Consider the following 24,521-nt stretch of genomic DNA (forward strand, 5'->3'; position numbering starts at 1 on the left):
GTGGTCCTGAGGAACTGGTCTAAAACAGCATCTCACGTATTTATTATGAGTATCAAAAGCTACAACTTTAGAAAAAAATACAAGTTAACCTGACTTCATTTTTATAAGAGGGACAAAATCTGAATTTTTTTTTTTAATATTTTATCTATTTTTTTAAGTAATCACACCCAACATTGGGCTTGGACTCATGACTCCCCCAACATTGAGTCGCAAGCTCCTGCGACTGAGCTAGCCAGGCACTCTTGAGGTTTTGTTTTTTTTTTTTTAAATCAAATCTTATTTTAATACAAGTCCTCTTGTAACCCTCTCATTTCACTAAGACAGTGCTAGCATCACTATAGTTTTGTGGAAGCACCTCCTTCCAGGGGAAAAGTAGCCTTAGCACACCTGTGTCCTGTTGACACCACTGGGTTTAGACGGTGGTAAGATTAGTCATGTAAGATAGTGGCCATTTAATCATAAGTTGAAGAACCCACCTACATAACCCTTATAATTTAATTCAGATGCTGTGTTCAGCTTCCATTTCTCCATAACCGCCCCCCTCACACCAGCATGTGGGTATCCGGAGAATCAGCATACGTGACTGCTGACAGTACTTCCAGGGATTGTTTATTGAGCATCATGAGTACACGACATTATACAAAATGAAGTGGATACAGTCTCGCCCAACTGGCATGCATTTCACAGTTAATGGTTAATGTCTGAAAGGTTATTAATAAGTTCTATTAGCACTTTCATAAATAGACTGATTTCTGAAAAACACTTTTAGTAACTTAAGTTTTTTAAAAATATTGATCAGAGAAACAAACTAAACATTTATTACATGAATGATATTTATGTAAGTTTATGGGTTCACCTCTCAATTTTCACAAGGCTTTGACCTCTTCACAGAACCTGGAACTCAGTTTCTGAAGTTAACAACTGCCTGGAGTTTCTGGGAGGTAGAGTAATTATGAAAAAAGGGACGTGTCAATTCTGTGCATGAAAGGCTGCCTTGTACATGGATTACTTCATGAACCTAAAAAATTGCTTCTATTCAGGGTCAAAAGCTCAAGTATTCTTGCCTATTAAGATTAATACACAGTTGAATGTCTGTCTCATCCCCCTCCAATCAAAATTAGTGAAATTACATTGCTGTCACAGACAGCAAAGACCACACAGAATGCTAATTTTAATAGTAGTTGGAACCAGAAGGAAAGAAAAACATACAAATATGTGGATTAAAGTGAAAAACTGAACAATGTACAGATGTGCTGGATTCAACACCCACCAAGATTCTTGCTTCATTCTATGGAGGTGGGTCCCATATGTCATTGCCCATCCCCATCCCCAAATGTCAAAGTGAAGAGAAACTGTAAATTCTAGATGATTGATTTTTGTACATAAAGAAGTTACCTGTAAATGAGGAGAATCAACTGTTATGGCAAAAATAGTCTGTGAACTGTAAACATAAGAAAGACAAGCCCATGCCTCCACAAGAAACTGCCGAGTCTTGGTCTTTGCAAGGACATCAGACGGCTGCACTAGGTGGATGCATGTGAGTTTCCATCTTCATGCCACAGACAGAGCATTCTAGGGGCCAGGTGTGTGCTCACCAACCTATGCAAGGGTCTGGGCAATCCCGCAGGTAAGTTTCATATTGACCTTTGGTAACGTCCATCAAAGTTGTGAATACAGTCAGCTGAAAGAAAAGTTACATTTACTTTAAGGATCTTTCCAATTTTAAGGTGTCTTGACTGGCATTTCTATACATGTCAAACTGCTTTATGAAGTTACTTAATATAAAATAATACATAAATTGTATATAAATAGTCATAAAAATAAATATACAAAGACAAATAGTCAATAACAATTATAGTTCACCATTTAGGAATACAACTGAAAAAATAAACTAACTTCAATAGAGCCACTATTCCGAGTCATGAATATAAACAGACTCAGGAAAGAATCCCCTCAGCTCCTTAGAGATCTTATTCCTAAGTAGGACACTGCTTCGCCACAACACTTTAACCCTCGACCCTCCTCAACAGTATCAACAGTGGTCCCTGCAAAACCTAATGGCGTATACCGTGGACTGTACCGGCTCAGCTGTGGCTGTCCTTATCCTTAGCGCATTTGCTTTCTTTCGTTTCTAAAAAATTTTATTTACTTGACAGAGAGAGTGCATGACCAGGGGGAAAGGATTTCTGAGAAAGGAGCCCAAAGCAGGGCGCGATCCCAGGACCATGACCTGAGCCCAAGGCAGACACCTCACCAGCTGAGCCCCCCCAGACCCCCCGCCCCTTACTGCGTTTCTAACACAGTGGGGGAAACTATGCGGGCACAAAACTCTGTCTGTAAACAGACTTCAGACCTGGCTGAGTTTTAGGTGTTAGTTGTGTACAGCATGAAATTTCTGACAGGGTAAGTCAAAAGTAAAAGCCTACATATAAATGTTGTGGAAGTAAAACTGGAAACAGTACTTTGACCAATTTGGACATCAAACAACATAACAACATTAATCAATCTGTCCTATCCCAAGAGTTACTGTTTTAGTCACATAAAGCATTTTTAAAAATCAACCTTAAGGGGAACAGGACTTGGGGTCCTAGCTCCAACTGATCCAAGATAACAGGGAAAAATAAAACACAGGACCAAGTTATTTTCCTAAAAGTGTATATATATATATATATATATATATATATATATATATATATATACATTTTTTTTTAAATACCTTGTTGAGGACAGGTTTTGTTGATAGGACATCATACATGGTTGCAAATGAGATATTCTAAAACACAAAAATAATTGAGTTCATTAAATTAAATGCATATGTCAGTAGCCTTATGCACAAAAATGGGTCATCAGAAACCATGACATTCTTGTCTACCTCCCCGCAATCCCCCTAAAGAACTGCCCTTGGCATCGCTGTTAGTTAGAAACAGAGCTAATTGGATTAACATTAACAACTTTTTCTCTCTCTTCTGCCCTCTTAATTCTTGCCTGTTTGTCATTCAACTTCACACAGTGGTGTCCAGCATCAGAGTCAAAAAGGCAAGTACAATACAACTTTGATCTTTAGATTCAAAACAAAAACAGTACAGACTGTCCAGCGATACTTCCCAGAAAGTTTATCAATTCTTCAAAGGCCAAAGAAAAATGCCACAACTAAGATAATCTTTAAAGGTCACCATTTCTTTCTACATATGACATGTGAATGTACCTCTTGGGTTGTCTGGTTTAGACACATCTTTGCAGGTGTTCTGCGATCATCAAGAAAGAGAGGATTTTTCCAACGGTCATAATTTGTTTGTACCACATACCATCTATCCTGCTTGGGGTTGAGTCTAGATAGAAAAGAAGAAATTCTGCTTAGGCTTCCTACCTTAAACTCATAAATACGTCAGTCTATGCTTTAGTTTCTGCTTACTTTGTGTGAACACGTGTACTTACTCATATACATCCAAAGACTGTTTTCTATCTCGTGTGATCACACAACCCTCCCCAGACTTGTTGCCTCCCAGGATAAAGTATGCTGGGGCCAATATCTTGGTTTTGATCAATGTATTCTTGGCTTCTTCGTAACTACATAGAAACACCAAAAAAGAAAAAAGTAAACATTTTTAGGTGACTTGGAATGAAAAATTTTTAGCTGTGGAGACTAAAGGAACACAAGTCTCTGAGAAACATGTTCTTTTATTTTTTTTTTAATTTTTTCTTTAAGATTTTATTTATTCATGACAGAGAGAGAGGCAGAGACACAGGCAGAGGGAGAAGCAGGCTCCATGCAGGGAGCCTGACGTGGGACTTGATCCTGGGTCCCCAGGATCACACACTGGGCGGAAGACGGCGCCAAACTGCTGGACCATCAGGGCTGCCCAACATGTTCTTTTAAAAAAGGGTGACTATCATAAATAAATAAAAATTAGAAAAAATAAAAAATAAATAAAAAATAAAAAAGGGTGGTGCACAATGGCTCATGGAGGAACAACCGCTGACACCATGTGGTAAAACACCAAGATCTGAAATATCCCCTTAATGTGAGGACAAACCAAATGGCCTCAAGAAATTATCTTCCACCCTTATTGTTTAAGCCTTTTAGTCAACAACAGATCAAGAGGAAATAATATTACTATTTATAGAACTTAGGGAATAGACAGTAACCTTGAAAACTAGGGCTTTTAGAAATCAAAGTGGATTTTCAGAAAAGCCACTATATCTTACTCCCTTGACCTCATTAAAAATCAGATACCCATTTATTCTAGGTCACTTGGATGTGGTGCTAGCTACTATTACAAGATTTCTGCACCAGCGCAGAATTAAACTAGGTTAACAGATATTAACAGTTTAAATGAAGATTTTACTGTACAAATTCTCTTCTGGTATGAGTAGGTTTTTGTACATCAATAAACATTAATAGGTACCCTTCATGCTGGCACTATCTCTAGCACTTTTTAAATAAATCAGTTCATTCTTTGCGTTAGACACACACACACACACACGGATTATTACTCAGCCATAAAACAATTTTGCCATTTGTGGCAACATGGATGGACTGTGAGAGCATTATGCTCAGTGAAATAAGTCAGAGAAAGACAAATGCCCAGGCTATCACTTACATGCAGAACCTAGGAAAACTCATCAATACAGAGAGCAGAGTGGTGGTTACAAGAGGTGAGGAATGGGGGGTGGGTGAAACAGGTAAAGGGGGATCAATAGGTACGAACTTCCCGGTTCTAAAATAGTAATTCCTGGGTATACCATGGACAGCGTGGTGACAATAGGTGATAATACTGTATTGTGTATATGACAGTTGCTAGAGAGTCAACCTTAAGAGTTCTCAACACAAAGAAAACAGTTTCTGTAACTATGTGGCGATGGGTGTTAGCTACACTTATTGTGGTGATCATTTCACAATATATACAAATCCCCACACATTTTGTTGTACATCTTAAACTAATGTTAACGTTCTGTCATATCTCCAAAAAAAAATAAACTTAAAATGAATATTAAGTTTGATAATAAAGGAATCAAACAGATTACCTTGTGCCATTTTCCAGAACTAATCTAGTGATAAACCCGATCCACATGGCATCTTTCTTTCCCAAAATCCATTCTATGACACCTGGAAGAAATCAAACATACACAGTGTCACAGGCCTGCAATGGGGTGAGACTACGCACCCAAGACACAGCCCAGCCTTCCTCTCAAAACATCTACGGAATTCCCGCTAAGAACTCTCTACTCACCCAGGTAACCGCCATTTATGCTGAAACGTTCATTTAACGTAAGACTGAACAGTCCCTGGAAACAAGACAAAGCAACGAAGTCAGAAACCTCAGCCACCCTGTTGGCAGCGTACTTATACCAGGTGTGCCAACCCCTGGAACGGGGGCTGGGGGTGCAGAGTCAAAACTGGATTATCACGTTCTGTTAACAGCTTTTAGAAGTTGAGAGCATCTTCGCGTGTAGTGTGTGAAGTGAACAGGTGGGATGTTACTGGCCACACTTTTCTGAGAAGGAGAAGGACATGCAGAGAGTAAACGCCCAACTTGTCTAAGCGGCAGACTGAAGACCAGGTGCCAGATTTATATCCTATTCCAGCCCTGCACAGCCAGCCACACGCTTTTTCCTCAGAAGAGGCTCAGAAACAAACCATCGTTCCCTTTCTACTCTTCTCTATCCCGTGAGCTCACACCTATGACGGTGACAGGAAGTGCAAAGGGATGAAGAACCGGGGCTTCATATTCTTCTTGGGTCCTTAGACCCCCATCTTTCACAGGCAGCAAAAAGAGGACACAGAGCTACCTGTAAAGTTACGTAACAGCGGATTCCTTACCGGTTTGAATCCTGTTAACATGCCCACATAGCCAGCAAAGCTTGAAGCCTTGAAGACGGTTTTATTATTTCTTTGGAAGTCCAGGTTCACTGATAAAGGTTTGAGCTGCTCAGTTACGACCCAGGTATTATTGTTTATGTTCCACCTACAAAAGACAGATTTCGTTTAAAAATAATGATGATGGCCAGGCATTGTATCAGGCGCTTCCTCTCCCTACTCCATAATGAGCAAGCCTCACAAGAACTCTATGACATGAGTGGTTTTACTCTCCGTTTTCCATATGATAAAACGGAGGCTAAATCTAAATAACCCAGTACAACAGCCCACTCAGCAAAGGAGCCATTACATTTTTTTAGGAATGTTAAGTAGACATAGAATAGAATGCTCTTCCTTTCTAAGCAATAAACCGGACTTGCATCTGGGACCTTCAAACATGCTCTAGATTTCTGCTTACTAGCTTCAGCTCCGTTACAGACTCACAAATACTGTGCCCATCTTGTCTCAAAACTAAGGAATCCAGGGCAGCCCGGGTGGCTCAGCAGTTCAGCGCCACTTTCAGCCCAGGGCATGATCCTGGAGATCCTGGATCAAGTCCCATGTCAGGTTCCCTGCATGGAGCCTGCTTCTCCCACTGCCTGTGTCTCTGCCTCTCTCTGTGTGTCTCTCATGAATAAATAAATAAAATCTTTATAAAAAAACAAACAAACAAACAAAAAACTAAGGAAACCAGTATCTTCACTTCTGATCATATTTTGGGCATGATTTGGGATTTACTTTTCATCGATTTGTAATACAACATACCCTTCCTTAAGGATGGATACTCACCACGATCTTTACTTACCCAAGAAATATTCCAAAATCCATGTTTCGCCCATGTAGTAGATGACCTGATTTAAAGAAGAGACATGTAGCGGCAGTTACGACAGCATAATTGATCAAAGCTGGACACTTAATTCTGGTTTATTGATATTTTTTTTTGTTTTTTGTTTTTTGTTTTTTTTTTTTTGGTTTATTGATATTGACAACTGCTCAATCCAGTAGTAAGAATTAAGTAGCGTCCTAGTATCATAAGCCTTAACAAGCTCAAACTGCTGTGCCCGTCACACTGGCCAGATCCCCTCATACTGATCTCAGAGCACACAGTTCCAGGTAAAATTACAATCTGGGAAAGGGATCAGGGGTCCTTCTTTGGTCCACGGACAGCTAGCTGGGTGTAGCTAGCATAGCCGCACCTGATGTGACGTGCCAACACAATCCCCTTCAGGAATGGCTACCTACAGCTGAACACTTCTAGGGTCAGGTACAGGCCGATTTCTAACGTGAGTAGCGGTATAATGGTAAATCAGGGTAAGCCATCCTGTGCCTTGCATTCTGGGGGCCTGCCAGAAAAAAACATGGGAAATGAGCCTGGTCTACACAGGGTCCCTCGGCCGGAAACAGGACAGGATTTGTCCTGAGTCTCAAGGAAAGGCAGGGATCATTATGCACATAAAGATAATGAGTGAGTACTTGTACTAAAGCATGAAGAATAGCATAAGGGAGACTAGGTGAAAGGGTAAGGATATTTAGAAACCTGAAACACTTCCAAGCTTTCTACCTCCCTGAATTAAACTTTATTTTTTTGTTCTCCAAGCTGCTCAATCCTGTCTCAGCGTCTTTGGACTTATAGTTCTCTCTGCCTGGAATGTTGTTCCCTTTCATCTTCATTATAAACTCTGTCTTTCACGCCTTAGTTCAAACTTCACCCACTCAAACAGCCTCATGGGACTGCCTTTTTTTTTTAAGATTTTATTTATTTATTCATGGGGGGGGGGGCAGAGACACAGAGGGAGAAGCAGGATCCATGCTGGGAGCCCGATGTGGGACTCGATCCTGGGACTCCAGGATCAGCACTGAGCTGAAGGCAGATGCTCAACCACTGAGTGACCCAGGTGCCCCTGAATTAAACTTTAATAGCCATCACAGTGGTCTCAAAATAAACATAGTTTTAAATTCACATCTAAAAATTTGCTAAAGATCTTTTTTTTTTTTTTAAGATTTTATTTATTTATTCATGAGAGACACAGAGAGAGAGAGAGAGGCAGAGACACAGGTAGAGGGAGAAGCAGGCTCCATGCAGGGAGCCTGATGTGGGACTCAGTCCCGGGTCTCCAGGATCACGCCCTGGGTTGAAGGTGGCGCTAAGCCGCTGAGCCATCCGGGCTGCCCAAGATCTTTAAACTATATGCAACATACACAGAATTTGAAGAGTAAGCCTGGATAGTACAAGTTCTAATTCTATTTAGATTTTTAGATTTTTCTTTTAATTTGTACTTTGCATTGCCTACCCCCGCAACCTCTCCCCCAGGCACACATTTACCTTCTTTGTCTTCTGTTATTATTGAGGTACAAATGGTGAAAAATTCGTAGAAAACATTGAATGTAAGAATCTCTCCTATGAGAAAAGATAGGACATTTCTTAGTCAATATACAAAACTATGACACTGTTAGAAAAATTTTTTTTAAGTTTGAACAATCACTACGTGTGAATTTTTGCTGTGCAATACATGTCTGCAGACCAGTCTGAGCACGCCTGAATAGCCTGGTCAGGTAGTGGTATCTCACCAGCCGATATGCTACAGATACAAGATAAAACAAACTCCCAAAGGTCAGCTTTTTGGGCAAGCTGAACACCCAGGCACAATGAATTCATTGTACTGTGACAGGATGTCCAATATGCTTCATTTTAATTTGGTTTGGGGGTGCTAACATAGGATAACTTGTTTTTTAAAGATTTATTTGAGAGAAAGAGGGAGAGAGAGCATGCATGAGCATGCATGAGTGGGGGGAGGGGCAGAGGGAGAGAATTTCAGGGAATTGCTCAGCTTGGAGCCTAAAGTGGGGCTAGATCCCACAAACTATGAGGTCATGACCTGAGCTGAAATCATGAGTCAGACACTTAACTGACTGAGCCACACAGGTGCCCCTAAAATATGATAACTTAATACATCTGGCTCTTTGCTATAGACTGAACATGTATTTTGCTCATATTTTTAGAGGTGACAGTATTTCTAAGGTGAGAAAGGAGATCCAGGAACTACTAATAAAATCAGTGCAGCTAACAAGAAAATCCATTTTAATTTTTGAATATTTTCCCAAAACTGTATAATAATACCACTTAGCATTTAATGAAAAGGCATACATCACGGGAACAAAAGGCACAGCACAGGGAATGTACAGCCAGTGGTACTGTAATCGTGTTATATGATGACACAAGGTAGCCATCCCCGGGGCGAGCACAGTAAAATGTAAAGTGATGTGCTGGATCACCATGTTGTACACCTGAAACTAATGTAACACTATCAACTGAAACCAAAAAAAAATTATTTTAATTAGATAATGAAAGATATACAGAATGCTTTCTCTTACCACATTCATGTAAACATGTTAATAAGCTGAACATTTATTCCCATTCTAAGCTAATGTTTATTTTATTTCCATTTTGGTAAGATTCTGTTCTTATGTTACTAAAAGTCACGTATTAATCTTTTTAATTCATTTTTCTCTCGAGATAGTGATATATGGTATTTATTTGCTAGGGTTCTTTACATAATAAAGGAATTAAAGACTTGTTTTTCATCAAAGCTGCAAGAATGTATTTCCAGTATGTTGACCATCATTTTACAGCATTTTTAAAAGATGTTATTTATTTGAGAGAGCAAGAGGCAGGGCAGACGGAGAGGGAGAAGCAGACTCCCTGCTGAGCAGGAAACCGGACTCACAGGACCCTGAGACCATGACTGCAGGGGAAGGCAGATGCTTAACTGACTGAATCACCCAGGTGCCCCTACATCTTTTTTTTTTTGGAAGAAGCAAAGGACAATAAAAAACCTAGCCACCTTTGTTGATAAATACTATTGATTTTCAGAAATTCTCAATCATCTCTTGTAAAAACCAAGGTAATACTGGCTCTTAAAATAACAACTCTATCACTTTGGTAGCTAAAAAACAAAATTGGGGTGGCAAGAAAAGTCTTTTTCATTAAATTAAATTTGACTTCATTAAAATTAAGAGTTTCTGCTCATAAAAAAAAAAAGAATTTCTGATCATTAAAAGATACCAGTAAGGGAGTAAAAATACAAGCCACAGACTTGAAGCCATAGAGAAGATATTCAGAACGCATGCATCTGACAAAAGGCTTGTAGCCAGAATATATATGGAATTCCTTAAAACCACCTGTACTACTCAGAGCAATCTACATAGTTAATGCAATCTCCATCAAAATACCAACAATATTTTTTGCTGAACTAGAACAATCTTAAAGTTTCTGTGGAAAAAAATAAAATAAAATTTCTGTGGAGCCAGAAAAGACCGTGAATACCCAAAGCAATCTTGATAAAGAAAAGCAGAGCTGGAGACATCGCAATTCTGGACTTCAAGTTATATTACAAAGCTGTGGTGATCGAAACACCATTGTACTAACACAAAAAAAGACACATAAATCAATGGATCAGAATAGAAAACCCAGAAATGGACCCACAATTATATGGTCAATTACTCTTCGACAAAGCAGGAAAGAATATCCAAAGGAAACAAGACAGTCTCTTTAACAAATGGTGTTGGGAAAACTGGACAGCTACATGCAAATGAATGAAACTAGACCACTTTCTTATACCATACACAATAATAAATTCACAATGGATTAAAGACCTAAACATGAGACATGAAACCATAAAAATCCTAGAAGGGAGCACAGGCAGTAATTTCTGACATTGGTCATAGCAACTTTTTTCAAGTGGGCCCCCTGAGGCAAAGAAAGCAAAAGCAAAAATAAACTATTGGGACTACATTAAAATTAAAAGCTTCTGCACAAATTTGGCAAAAGAAACAATCAACAGAACTAAAGGGCAACCCACAAAATGGGAGAAGATACTTGCAAATGCATATCCAATAAATGATTAGTACCCAAAATATATAAAGAACTTACACAATTCAACACACAAAAAAATAAATAATACAATTAAAAATGGGAAGAAGACATAAACATTTCTCCAAAGAAGACATCCAGATGGCAGACAGATGAAAAGATGTTATCATCACTTTTCATCTATTGCCTCACATCTGTCAGAATGGCCAAAATCAACAACACAAGAAACAACAGGTGCTGGTGAGGATGTGGAGAAAAAGGAGCCCTCCTGCACTGTTGGTGGAAACTAGTGAAGCCACTGGGGAAAACAGTATGGAGGTTCTCAGAAAGTTAAGAAGAGAACTACCCTACAATCTAGCAATTATTCAAAGAATACAAAAACACTAAATCAAAGGGGTACATGCATGTTTACTGCACTATTATTTACAATAACCAAATTATGGAAGAAGCTGAAGTGTCCAGTGAATGAATGAAAGGATAAAGATGTGTAGACACACACACACACACACACACACAAACACACACTGGAATATTACTCAGCCATAAAAAGAATGAAATCTTGCCACTTGAAATGACATGGATCGAGCTAGACAGTATAAGGCTAAGTGAAATAAGTCAGAGAAAGACAAATACCATATGATTTCACTCACATGTGGAATTTAAGAAACAAAACAAATGAGCAAAGGGGAAAGAAAAAGAGGGAGAAACAAAAAACCATATACTTAACCATGGAGAACTGATGGTTACCAGAGGTGGGTTGGGGGGATGGGTGAAACAGGTGATAGGGATTAGGGAGGACATGTGTGAGGAGGAATACCAGGTGATGTACGAAGTGCCGAATCACTGTATCATACACCTGAAACTAATATAACACTGTTAACTAACTGGAATTAAAATATAGACTTGAAAAAAAAAAACAATCTTTTGAAACCAATACAAAATGGGCAAAAGACTAACAAACATTTCACCTTTAGAAGGAAGGAAGGGAGACAGATTATCTTCTTAAACCATTTTTTTTTTTAAAGAAGCAAAACAAAAGCACCAATGAAAGGAAAGGTCAACAGCTGTACAATCTTATAGTCATCAAAAAAAAAGCAAATTGCACAATCATGGGATTCTACACACTCAGCCAAATGGCTCAAATGAAAAATACTGATGTTAGCTGGTGGGAAAGTATCTAACAGTCTCCTACTATGAGGATTGTCAGTGGATACAGTTACTGTGGAAAACTACAAGGCAAAAATACAGCTACCCCATAGCCCAGGATATATCCAACAGAAATGAGTGCACATGTCCATCGAAAAACAGATACAATATTCATAACTGCTTTATTCTTAATATCCAAAATCTAGAAACCACCCAAACCATCCTATTCACACAGTAGCATACTACCTATAATGACCTGTACAAGAAACCGACACAACAGTTCACACTGTGTACAGAAGATTCAAGAAGCAGACTAATGTGTGGTGAATTGAGAATAAGGAGCTACCTTGGAGATGCAGTGCTGTCTGTGAAATGGCAGGATGGAGCATTCTGGATTGCTGAAATTTCTGGGTCTTCGGCTGAGTTGTGATTACATGCATGTACACATTTTAAACATTCTACTGAACTGTATACTTAAGATTAACACACTTTACTATAAGTAGATTGTCCCAATTAAAAAAATATACAAGTGCTTTCTTACATCTTATAAAAGCTGCAAAGTGAACTTTACCTAAAGGTATACCAGTAACCGCTGCAATCCCCTTCATTTCCTCCTCAAAAGGACCTGGAAAATTGCCAAGGAGACCAGGCTGGAAAACAAATAAATGATCAACCATTTGACCCTAAAGGGCTGCTTTAGATTGGGTTCTTTTACATATAATTTGTTCTAGATGCTCCTTCCATATAGTAAGTGATAAAAGTCATTTATAAAGGACTTTTACATCCTGTATTTCTAAAAGATGCTATGTAGGACTCGATGGTAGGCCCCTCATTTTTTAAATATGTATTTTATTCCCTTAAACTCAACTGTTTTCAGGTATTATGCAGAGATGTATGTTTATTTTTTCCTGCCTGGCATTTCACCCTGTTCTCCAGAAGGAGAGGGAACTAGGATAACTGCACTTGGGTGACCGGACATGATCCACAAACAAATGCATCACAACAAGCACCCCTTATCTCCACCTGAACTCACCCTCTTGCCTTGGCACTGCACCCTCATTACTGCTTTCTTCCCACACTCATAAAAGCAAATCTATCTTCTAGTCATTCACAAAACCTTCTGTCTCGGTTAATGGGCTTCCCGGGCTAAGATACATATGTCATTTGGTCCTATGAAGAAAAATCTCTGGGTGTCCTGAGATACACAGGCAAAGTACTTAAAAAAAAAACAACAACAACAAAAAAAAAACCACCCAAATCTTCAATAGTAAACTTGCAAATATAAGTACAGCTGACCCGTGAACAATGTGGGGAGTTGAAAATCTCTCCCAAAAGAGTATAGTATCTGACTCTCCCCAAACCACTGATAGTTTACTGTTGACCAGAAACCTTACTGATAATATCAACAGTATTATCGCATATTTTGATTAACAACACATATTTTGAATGTTATATATATTTTATGCTGTGTTCTTACAATTTAAAAAACCAGAGCAAAGAAAATGGTTTTTTAAAAAATCGTAAGGAAGAGAGAATACATTAACAGTACTTCACTGTATTTATCGAAAAAAATCCATGTATAAGTGGACCTTCCCAGTTTAAACCTGTGTTGTTCAATGGTGAACTCTATCTGTAAGGGGAAGGACATGCCATGCTCTCAGATGAAATAACATATTTGCCAACTGTTCTGTAAAATAGTTTCTGTAAAGTTAAAATACTTTAAAAAAAATTTAAGGGGCAGTTAATTGCCAAAATTTGCCATGCTATTTTGTGTCATGTTTTTTTTTTTAATTATTTTTTTAAAGATTTTATTTATTCATGAGAGACACAGTGAGAGAGAGGCAGAGACACAGGCAGAGGGAGAAGCAGGCTCCATGCAGGGAGCCCGATGTGGGACCCGATCCCGGGTCTCCAGGATCACGCCCTAGGCGGAAGGTAGGCACTCAACCACGGAGCCACCCAGGCATCCCTCTTTGGTGTCATGTTATTCTAACATTACCAAACCCCCAATTTTTAACTCCCTCTAAAGTTTCGATAGTGTTCTAGAATAATTAAATGCAAACCTGTCCCCAGCTCCTTAGAAGAATTTGTCAGATTATGCCTTTAAGTAAATACTAGAGCCTTTTCTGAACTCTGTGTATGTGTGTATGTTTAAAATTTATTGTGGGAAATAATATTTCTTACCAACTTTTGATCCACTATCTGCATAATTTTTCCACTTGGCACAAATGCAGTTACTAGATCCTTCAGGGAATTCACTATAATCTTTAGCTGAAAAAAATAATAATAAATAATTTAATTATCAGGAGACATTAAAAAAGTTGACATTGAAGATTAATATTGGTTGGGTGACAGGCACTGAGGGGGGCACTTGACGGGATGAGCACTGGGCATTATGCTATATGTCGGCAAATCAAACTCCAATAAAAAATATACAAAAAAATTAATATTGGTAAAATGGAAACAGACACAAACCTTTTGACTTATCCATAAAGAATTAAACAGAGTGCCATCTGAAAATATTTTCATCTCATATACACATACATCTTTAACAGGCCATTTTATTAATTAATTAGATGAAGGAAGAGGATACAGAAAAAAAGGCAAACAAAAAGAGCAAGAAGGTACAGAAAAATGGCATCATTTCTTCTATTATTAACAGGAGAAAAATATCAAACTCAGTCCTTAAAATACTTAGTATGTAATTTCATGAAATGCTCTTTCAAAAATGCAGTTATATTCAGTAATGTTAGAAATGGAATATTTAACAATCCACATACCGCTGGTGCCTTGTCAGCCATCAATTCATGCCATCTTTTGTAGGGCGGTAAGTCAAGATTTATGGTGTACCACGGAACTGAACCCCTGTAGCTGTAATGAGAGGTGTATCATCGTGAAATGTAAAAAGCCAATTCTGATGGGGGTTAGACAGAGGCATATTCTTAACAACACAGAAGTTGGTACTCAAACCAACGTCTGCAGAAAAGCTCATTTTCCCAGCTAGTGTTTCTGCCCTATGTTGTACACACAATCACATGTAATTTCAGAAGTCTTAGAATCCAGAATTATACATTCTGGAAGGATAAGGGGAATTGGTGATATGTAAAAGAATCAATTTTGGTTCAAGAGCCTCATGTCAACTGAATCTCAGGGCTAGAAAATAACTGCCTTTTTTTGCCCTCCGAAATCTCTGCTGAGGACTGGTCTAGGCTCTGGGCACTTCTCTGAGTGGTCTCCCAGTCCCACTACTGCCAAATCATTGTCTCTAGCATGGGATTCAGTAAGGTCACCTTCTAAGCCTCCTGAAGAGGCAGCACGTATTAGCTTCTCATGACTGGCTTTAAGAACCTTCTCTACTCACTCAGGCACGAGACTCTTCCTGCCATGCTCCCTCTCTCCTCATCTCCTGTACTCAGTCCACACCCAAGCTCTGTTCCAGTCATAGGCATTCCCCAATTTCCTACTCTTCAATCGACAAACAGCAATTTCTACTATACAACGTAAATACATGGCAACGTCCACTCCTTTTAAATGGAGCTGGGCCCTATTTCTGGTGGGTGAACTCTACCACTGTTCTCTGTAGCTGCAGAAACATCATCTTCTGGCTCTTGTTACTAAGCCTCTGTGGGTGTGCCATTCAGTGACTTATCAGCTTAGAACTACGCCTAAAAATAGCCAGCGTTTGCTCCATTATTTCTCTGCTCCAGAGAAACAGAAGGGGCATGCAGGTGTGAGCTACAGCTGATATCCATATTAAGGACTATGATACTTAATTCCTAGAGAAAAAAAAAAAAAGCTTAACATAAAAACAAATTCTGTTTCTGACTGATCCTAATTGTGCATGCAAAATTCGATTCCACAATTCTAAAAAATAATTCTTGTTCATTCTATTACAGGCAGGTGCTCCTAATGGCCTCCCCGCCAGCACGCACTTAGATTTCCATGTCCGGGAGCAATGGTAAAACAGGGGCCAATTGGAGCTATGCACGTGGCGGCACTGCCCTCAGACAGGGTTTCTACCTATAAACCCCAATCAGAAGTTCTTCGCCTTAGAATATCCACCAAAACCCAAACTTATATCCACCCTAATCTCCTGATTCTTTTCCAGTCTGGAGCCTTGGGTAGGCTCAAGGATTCCAAAGAAGAAATGGAGTGGAGATAAACTCAGAACAGCAGAGGATTAGACTAAGTGGGCATGGGGAGACCCCACAAACCTCTCTATAAAAACACCTCAACTAATCACAATTCTTGGAAAGAACTGTTAAACTGATGAACAAAATCATTCTTACAACTAAAGCTTAGCCACGATCCCACATCTTATTTCTCAAACATTTTTCTAAAGTATCTTGGTATTTAACACCTGTACCTCAATTTCCTAGAGAAATAAATAGTATCTACCCTATGAGGGCAGTGATAATTACATGCGATACACGAAAAGTACTCAGCAGTATTGGTATTCGACCAATAGTAATTACTACAGAATAGTTTCCTACGTTACTGCAAATAATAAACATCATTAAATTATTTTTGAGACTTAGCATCTGCTCTGCCCAGGTCATCACAGTCACTATTAAGAACTGACTGAACCCACCTGGCTCCACAGGTGGCTCAGAAACTAGTCCAAGTGACACAACACAGGTACATACAAATAAGAGGGCAGATGCTGAGTGCCAGGGACCAGGGGAAAATAAATGCTAATGGGATTTGGATGGATCCAGGGGTGCTCCCGCTGTCAGTCTCCGGATCTCCAGCCCTGATGTAACTGGTCGGGCTGGATAAACAGGTAACTCCTCCCGCACAGATGCCCATGCATACCTCCAGAACCCGTGCACTTGATCAAGAAAATGTAGAGGAGGATTCTGTTGTCATTCAAAGGTATATGAACACTGGGCTCCCCTCTCACATCCCAAGACACATTTCTAGTTCAGAGAAAAGGATCAGAGCAGAATGGAAGATTTTTCTGTAGAGAACAGTCTAGTAAGGCAGGAAGGAATCCAGTAGAAATACCAGGACTAAAATATTTACATTGTATGGAAATATAAATGTGTTTGTATGTGTGTGTTGTGTACACATGTGTGCACATACATACGCTCAGCAACCTGGAACCAGTTGAGAAGCCCAAGCAGGGAAGGTATGCAGGGTAATCAACTCATGGACACATGTAAGGTGCACATGGAAGGGAGGAGGGAAAAAAGCCTTCAACATGGAAGGTATTCATTATGTGTTAAATGAAGTGGGGCCGTGAGACCAGTCAAGAGATGCAGCCAATAAGACCCTGAAGACCAGGATACAGTCAGTGTTTACATGAAGGAGGACCTCCAGAGAACAAGCCATTAAAGCACTGGAATACACATTGTTTAGAATAACATAATATAGGGGGATCCCTGGGTGGCGCAGCGGTTTGGCGCCTGCCTTTGGCCTAGGGCGCGATCCTGGAGACCCGGGATCGAATCCCAATCGGGCTCCCGGTGCATGGAGCCTGCTTCTCCCTCTGCCTATGTCTCTGCCTCTCTCTCTCTCTCTGTGACTATCATAAATAAATAAAAAAAAAGTTAAAAAAGAAAAAGAATAACATAATACAAAAATTTTAGAATAAAACATAAAAACTGATTACTTCTAAATTATTTCCTACCAAATATTTACTTCTTTCCACAGAAAAGTGAGTAAATCAAAAGAATTTTATTACAGTTGCACTGTATCTGGGACAGAGGCTATTCAGAGCACGTAATTTAGGCAAGTGGGGTACAATAATATATAATTGGAGTGCTACAAAATTCAAGTATGTCATCTTGGTATTACTGGAAATTAATAAAAGGAAAGGTCATTTAGTCTGGAGTCCGGAGGTGGGCAGGGGAAGGCCTCCCACCCCACTGCTCCTCAACTACAGACCCAATAGGAAGAAAAGTAGCCCTGCAAGTTGACAGGACCCTTAACCAAGACTTTATCCCAGCAGAGAAGAGAGGTTGCCCTGCCAACAGCCTGGCCAATGAGAAGCCACTATTCTTCGGACTCCAGTTCCCTCTAGTGGGCTTTTGGGCAACAGCTTTCTCAACTTCCCTGTGTCCTCTTTAAAAGAGCACTCCTCAAAAAAAAAAATAAAAAAAAAATAAAAAAATAAAAGAGCACTCCTCTCCTTTGTTCTGCAGACTTGCCTATGATTTTGCCCTTGCTTGCCCTTGCTTGCCCTTGCTTGCCTAATTCTCTACTCTTCCTGAATAAACCCATATTTGCTGGTAAAATAACTGGCAGATTTATTTTTAAGGTTGACATTACTTGGTGATCAGAAGTGGGATCCAGGGGCACCTGGGTGGTTCAGTGGTTGAGCATCTGTCTTCAGCACAGGTCATGATCCTGGAGTCCTGGGTTCAAGTCCCACATTGGGCTCCCCGCAGAAAGCCTGCTTCTCCCTCTACCTGTGTCTCTGCCTCTCTCGAATAAATAAAGCTTTAAAAAAAAAAAAGTGGGATCCAGAGAAAACCCCCAACAACTCCAAGGCTGATGAGCAAACCAGGTGCTGATTAACCACAGAGTCAACTGGATTCCCTACTTTCTTGCCAATCCTCGGGATTGAGGGTAAGTCTTCCCGGTGATTCAAGCTCCGCTCTCTGTGTTTGAGCTCTCCAGGCTTTATTTGGGACGTGTCTTAAGGCTTTTTTTTTTTTTTTTTAATCTGAGAGTATTTGTTGACTCCTTTACAGAACTGGACTGTTGCTGTTGTAACAGAACTGGTCTGCTCCTGTGCCAGTTTGAATTGACTCATTTTGGGATTGGACTGTGCCTGCTGGAAATGCACTAGCTTTTGGTAGGACTTCAGTTTGGAACTGGACTGTTCCTTCTGTTTGGTCTGATTCCTTCTGGAAACAGGCTGTTGAAACTGTGCTATTAGGATTTTTTTCTCTTTACTCTAGAGAGAGACATCTAAGATAATGGGATCCTAGTCATCAAGAAGCTTTGAGGGTACCCGGTTCCTACCACGACTCCCGCTGGTCTATGTTTAAGAACTCTGGTAGCTCCACACATGCATCTGTAACTAAGTAGACTGAGTTAACCAAAGGTAACTTGGAGCTTCAGCATCCTTCACAGGGAACTTCTGAGCTCCCCACACTGGGCTTACTCAGAAGCAAATTAGGAAGCACAGCTTCCTATATGGGAAGCCTGTTTTATGTTTTTTTTTCTTAAGATTTTTATTTATTTATTCCTGAGAGAGAGAGAGAGAGAGAGGCAGAGAGAGAGCCAGAGGGAGAAGCAGGCTCCATGCAGGGAGCCTGACGTGGGACTCGATCCCAGGCCTCCAGGATCACACCCCAGGCCCAAGGTGGCGCCAAACCGCTGAGCCACCAGTGCTGCCCAGGGATGCCTGTTTTAAATGCTACCTTGAGGCTTCTGAATCCTTTCCGGATTCTGAGTTTGCCTCTTTGTAAAATACTATTTCTAAATTAACTGAGGCAACAAATGAAAAGTCAAAACGGCTTCTGAGACCTCTTTCCCCGCCCTGCCACCTTCTTTGATTCCAGATGTGTGGCAGGTGCCATTTTTCCTTTATTCTCACTGTTGAACTTTTTTCCTCCAAAATGCTCCCTGCTCCTTCTCCTGAACCTGCCTCTCTAAAGTTAAGTCTTCTGAGGATCTGCAGAAATGCCAAGTTTCTTCTGCTCCCTGTACTAAGAGAATCCATTCAAGCCAGAAAGAGCTTTCTAAAGTGATTTGTGACCTCCCCATAAGCTTGCTATAGAATTTAACCCATCTTGCTATTCAACTTACCCATCTAGTTTCTCAGACTTATATCCATTAGTCCACTTGCTTATTTGTGAGGGCCAGACCAAACACTGGATGAAAGTAGCCCGATAGGAACGTCGCGAGGGACGGGTAAAGAGCCTAACTTCTGGCAAAACACTAGAACAGCCCCAGGGAACATACACTGAGCAGTTACAGTAGCTTTTCCTAAGCCTGTTGATGGGAACAAAAATTCAGGCTTGTGCACAAAAGCCTGATGAACCTCTTCATGACTACTACAATCAACTCCAAAATGTTTTCATTTATTTTTTATTTTTTAAGATTGTATTTATTTATTCATGAGAGACACACAGAGAGAGAGAGAGAGAGAGAGAGGCAGAGACACAGGCAGAGGGAGAAACAGGCTCCATGCAGGGAGCCCAATGCAGGACTCGATCTCGGACCCCCAGGATCAGGCCCTGGACTGAAGACGGCACTAAACCACTGAGCCACCCAGGCTGCCCCCTCCAAACTGTTTTTAAAGAAGGTTCTGGTTTTCCTTTAAATGCTGAATCCACCCAGGTGGCATTTAACTCTATGGTCATCAATGACCTGAACCAGGATCCTTTTTCTTAAGTCTTAAAAAGGATCAGGATGGAATGAAAACTGTAATCACTCCAGATTGATTGAATCTGGCAAACCAGCTCGCTTGTTTCCTAGATGGGTCGCCAAGAGAAGGACTGCTGAAATTCTCAATTTTTTTACTTTGCAAAGGAAGGCTCCTAAACGTGATGTAATGAGCGCTGGGCGTTATAGAAGACTGATGAATCACTGATCTCAACATCTGAAACCAACACTACATTATATGTTAATTAACTGATTTTAAATTAAAAAACATAAAACTGAAAATAAAAAAACCCAAAATCTTTCCAGTTTCTATTATTGCAAAGACCCAGGACATTACTAAAAGGCTGGTACAAACTTGAGCGCCGCAGACACTGTCAGCCCTTTACTCAGTCTTTCCAACCTCCTCCTAATTCCCAAACACATGGCCCCGAGGAGCTACAGGTGCTCGCCCCAATCCTGTCTCCAGCAGCCTGCAGAAACCACTTTCCAGACTGGGAATGAACCTGTGTGTGTAGTAACGCCAGAGCCACACTCTCCGTGCTTAGCCCCACGGCTTTAACGCAGCCTCTACCTCCGAGCACTGAAACAGCTCAAGGAGCCGGAGGGTCTCTATAAACCGCAACAGGTGCCCATCTCTAACCCATTCCCCTTTTGTCTAGGCCCCCTGAGAGGTACGCATTCTTCTTAGCTCCTCTACCTCTATTCATTTACTGGGCCAAGGGGCGCCTGGGGGTGCAGCTGGTTAGGCATCCGACACTTGGTTTCAGCTCAGGTCACCATCTCAGGGTTGTAAGATCGAGCCCTGCATAAGGAGACAGCATCCACCTGCTAAAAATTTGTAGCCCTAAAGGGATTTGCTCAAATTCAAGTTTGATACTTAGGGCACCTAATCTCCAAACAAGGACTACACTCGGATCCAGATGCTACCCTTCATGATTGCTGATGTGACTTTTTGGCTCCTCATGACAATTTACAAGAAACCCCTCTAACCAATGCAGCTTTTTCACGACTTACTGACAGTTCTTATTTAAAGGATGTAAATAGTAAATACCGTGCAGAGTATGCTACTGTAACTCCTTTTGAAATCACTGAGGCAGCACCTTTATCTTTGGCTATTTCTGTCCAACAGGCTGAGATCTATGCCCTCACTCAAACTTGTCCCTGAGCCAAGGATGAAACCACAAACATTTATACTGATAGTCAGTATGCCTTTGGGGCATTCATCAGTTTGGAATATTATGGAAACAATGAGATGTCCTTATCTCTGATGGAGATAAGATTAAAAATGGCTCTTACGTCCAAAATGTACCAGAGGTCAGACTTTTGCCGGCTGCTCTACTACCCATAAGGTCCTTGGGTGTACCAGACTAGACTCCCTGGAGGCCAAACAAAACCACCTCACTGGTATTTCCACCAAAAATGCTGCTCTTAAGGAAATCAATACCCCAACATCTTTCATGGTCCAAAAGGATGTTCTCTTGAATGATTATTTAGAAAAACTGACAAGAGATACACAACAATTGGCCCCAGAGAGGGAAAAACAATATTAAAAATCTAATAATTGTTGGCTTGATAAAAAGGAGAACTCTGGTTTGGACCAAATAACAACCTGGCCCTACCAGAAATTCTAAAATTCCCACTACTTACATGCCTTAAACCACTGGTCTAACAAAATGATAGCATTCATGAACCAATGATGATGGGGAAATATGCAGAAGTGGCTACTTTACTTGTCTCACCTGTCCGAAGTATAATCCAGGGAAACCTGTTCACACAAATTCATCCCCTACAGTTTTTCACTGATATAAATATATTTTAGTCATGGTTTGTATGTTTTCTCCCTGGATCAAGGTTTCTCTCAGGGACAGGCCAATGCTGCTTCTGTGGTTAAAATTCCCTTAGAAAAAGTATCCCTGCTCTTCCCTTAAGTGGCCCGAAGTGACCTCTGATAATGGTTCACTATTCACTGGATCTAGAAAACCCTACAAAATCATGCAAGTCAAGAGGTTCAAATCTTCATGTTCACTTTAAGAACACACATGAAACTGCCCAGGCCATGAAGGGTATACGTATCCAAAAAGCCACCAAGTATCTGAAAGAAGTGATGCATGCCATTCCATTGCTGCAGTGGTGCCCAGCTACGTCCAGGCCAAACAGTGGGGCTGTATACAGGGTCAGTGGCCCAAGAGGAGTGCTGAATTTTTACTGCACATGCTTAAAAATGCAGAGTGTAGTGCTGAACCTAAGGGTTTAGATGTAGATTCTCTGGTCATTGAGCACATCCATGTGAACAAAGCCTCCAAGATGCGACAAAGAACTTACGCGGCTTGTGGCTGGATTAAGCCATACACGAGCTCCGCCTGCCACATCCACTTGATCCTTACTGAAAAAGAGCAGACTGTTCCTAAACCAGAAAAGGAGGCTGCACAGAAGGAAAAGATATCCTAGAAGAAACTGAAGAAACAAAAACTTAAAACTTATGGCCTGAGAATAAATTCTGCATAGAATAATTGCAAATAAAAATAAAATTTTAGGGGATCCCTGGGTGGCGCAGCGGTTTGGCGCCTGCCTTTGGCCCAGGGCGCGATCCTGGAGACCCGGGATTGAATCCCACGTCGGGCTCCCGGTGCATGGAGCCTGCTTCTCCCTCTGCCTGTGTCTCTGCCTCTCTCCCTCTCTCTTGGTAACTATCATAAATAAATAAAAATTAAAAAAAAAATAAAAATAAAAATAAATAAAAAATAAAATTTTAAAAAATCATCCCTACTTGGGGAACCAGTCTCCAACTTAATAACTTAATAGTGATCGGGGAACAATGTGATGGGTCAGGTGCTTCCACAAGTCTGTGCTCTTTACCCAGTTTTACAAACCTTCGCTGTGTGCACCATCCTCAGTCCTCAGAGTTAGCTGAATGTACTAATGGTGCTCGCAAGACTCAACTGGCCAAAGGTGTGGAGACCCTTCGAATGCCTTGGCTGACGGCACTGCAGCTGGTCCTTCTAAATTGCACATCTACTCTCTGGGAATTCATACACTCAACCTACTGACACAGTTACGGGACATCCAGTACCCGTGGCCCCCGCCCCTCTGACCCAGAGTTGATAAAGGAGACATACTTCAATACTGGAAGGCCTAATTGCTTCTATTAGAGATAACCATGCTTTCTAGAGCAATCTCTTCACAGAGCACTCCTAGGAGACAATGACCTGAAAAGTATCACCCCTTACAACCCCAAGATTTCAGCTGTTGGAAAACACATCTTCAGAAAGACTCTCCAACTTCACTAGAAAGGTCTTTTTGTCAGGTACTGCTAACCAACACTTTTGCCCCCAAACCTCAGGGTACAGACTCTTGGATTTATGGGACGCATCTACTAAAGAAAGTGTAAAACCTGGCTGAGCCTGCACACCAACAGGTGACCTAAAAAATTAGGAATTTCCCAGAACTGAAGCAAATGACATTTGATAAAATAGCTTTCCTAACACGTCTGGACCAGGCCTGGATATCTTTTTCTCACTATTGCTTCTTCTCTTTCTTCTGTGGAAAGACAAGGCCCTTGTCTACATTTCCCAAGCATTTATGAGAAGGGGAAACCATTTTCCAAGATTTTAATTAAATTCAAGTCAGTTAACATATAATGTAGTATTAGTTTCAGGGTAGAATTTAGTGATTCATCAGATGCATACGACACCCAGGGCTCATCACATCACGTGCCCTCCTTAATGCCCATCCCTCAGTTACGCCATCCCCCCACCCACGGAAACCTCTTTTGATTATGGCCTTTCAGAAACAGCCTCATCATGATCCTGCAACAAATTAATTTTTCATTTGTTTCTCCTGAAGGGGTAGAAGGTTCACAATTCACAAAAGTCTTCTTTCATCTGAACTCAGTTATCTGACTCTGGATTCTTACCCTAATTCATAATCTCTGAATTTGCAACCTTACAGACTATACTATCAATAACGCACTTGGTTCCAGCAGTTTTTCTGAGATAAGACTGTGTTTAAAATGCCTTCGGGATGCCTGGGTGGCTCAGTGGTTGAGCATCTGCCTTCGGCTCAGGGCGTGATCTCGCATTCTGGGATCGAGACCTGCATCAGACTCCCCATGGGGAACCTGCTTCTCCCTCTGCCTGTGTCTCTGCCTCTGTGTCTCTCATGAATAAATAAATAAAATATTTAAAAAATAAAATATGTAAATCTTTAAAAATAGAAAAGTAAAATAAATAAAATGTCTTTGAAGTTTTGCTATTTTGCCAAAAGTTAATCAGCTATCCCTTCATGTTACACCTCTATTAGATGTTTCCA

The 24,521-nt window shown here is 40.5% G+C and overlaps 1 protein-coding gene across 4 annotated transcripts in view; it reads right to left on the reverse strand.

Moving 5' to 3' along the window:
• Positions 1-592: 592 nt before the first annotated feature.
• ASAH1 (N-acylsphingosine amidohydrolase 1) overlaps positions 593-24,521 on the reverse strand; it is a 48,496-nt gene continuing 24,567 nt past the window's right edge. For 2 of the 4 annotated variants that reach the window (XM_025467083.3, XM_049094982.1), the window contains exons 3-14: positions 14,654-14,744; positions 14,058-14,144; positions 12,445-12,523; positions 8,181-8,255; positions 6,663-6,708; positions 5,822-5,966; positions 5,232-5,286; positions 5,026-5,107; positions 3,436-3,567; positions 3,206-3,329; positions 2,717-2,773; positions 593-1,681 (exon numbers count right to left, since the gene is read on the reverse strand). In XM_025467083.3, coding sequence (XP_025322868.1) covers positions 1,592-1,681; positions 2,717-2,773; positions 3,206-3,329; positions 3,436-3,567; positions 5,026-5,107; positions 5,232-5,286; positions 5,822-5,966; positions 6,663-6,708; positions 8,181-8,255; positions 12,445-12,523; positions 14,058-14,144; positions 14,654-14,744 — 1,063 coding nt within the window. In that variant the 3' untranslated portion in view covers positions 593-1,591. Of the gene's footprint in view, positions 1,682-2,716; positions 2,774-3,205; positions 3,330-3,435; positions 3,568-5,025; positions 5,108-5,231; positions 5,287-5,821; positions 5,967-6,662; positions 6,709-8,180; positions 8,256-12,444; positions 12,524-14,057; positions 14,145-14,653; positions 14,745-22,535; positions 22,668-24,521 lie in introns of all 4 variants that reach the window. The other 2 variants (XM_035699851.2, XM_025467146.3) reach the window with 2 other exon arrangements.

The sequence above is a fragment of the Canis lupus genome, chromosome 16 (genome assembly GCF_003254725.2).
Source record: "Canis lupus dingo isolate Sandy chromosome 16, ASM325472v2, whole genome shotgun sequence".
NCBI classification, from domain to species: domain Eukaryota; kingdom Metazoa; phylum Chordata; class Mammalia; order Carnivora; family Canidae; genus Canis; species Canis lupus.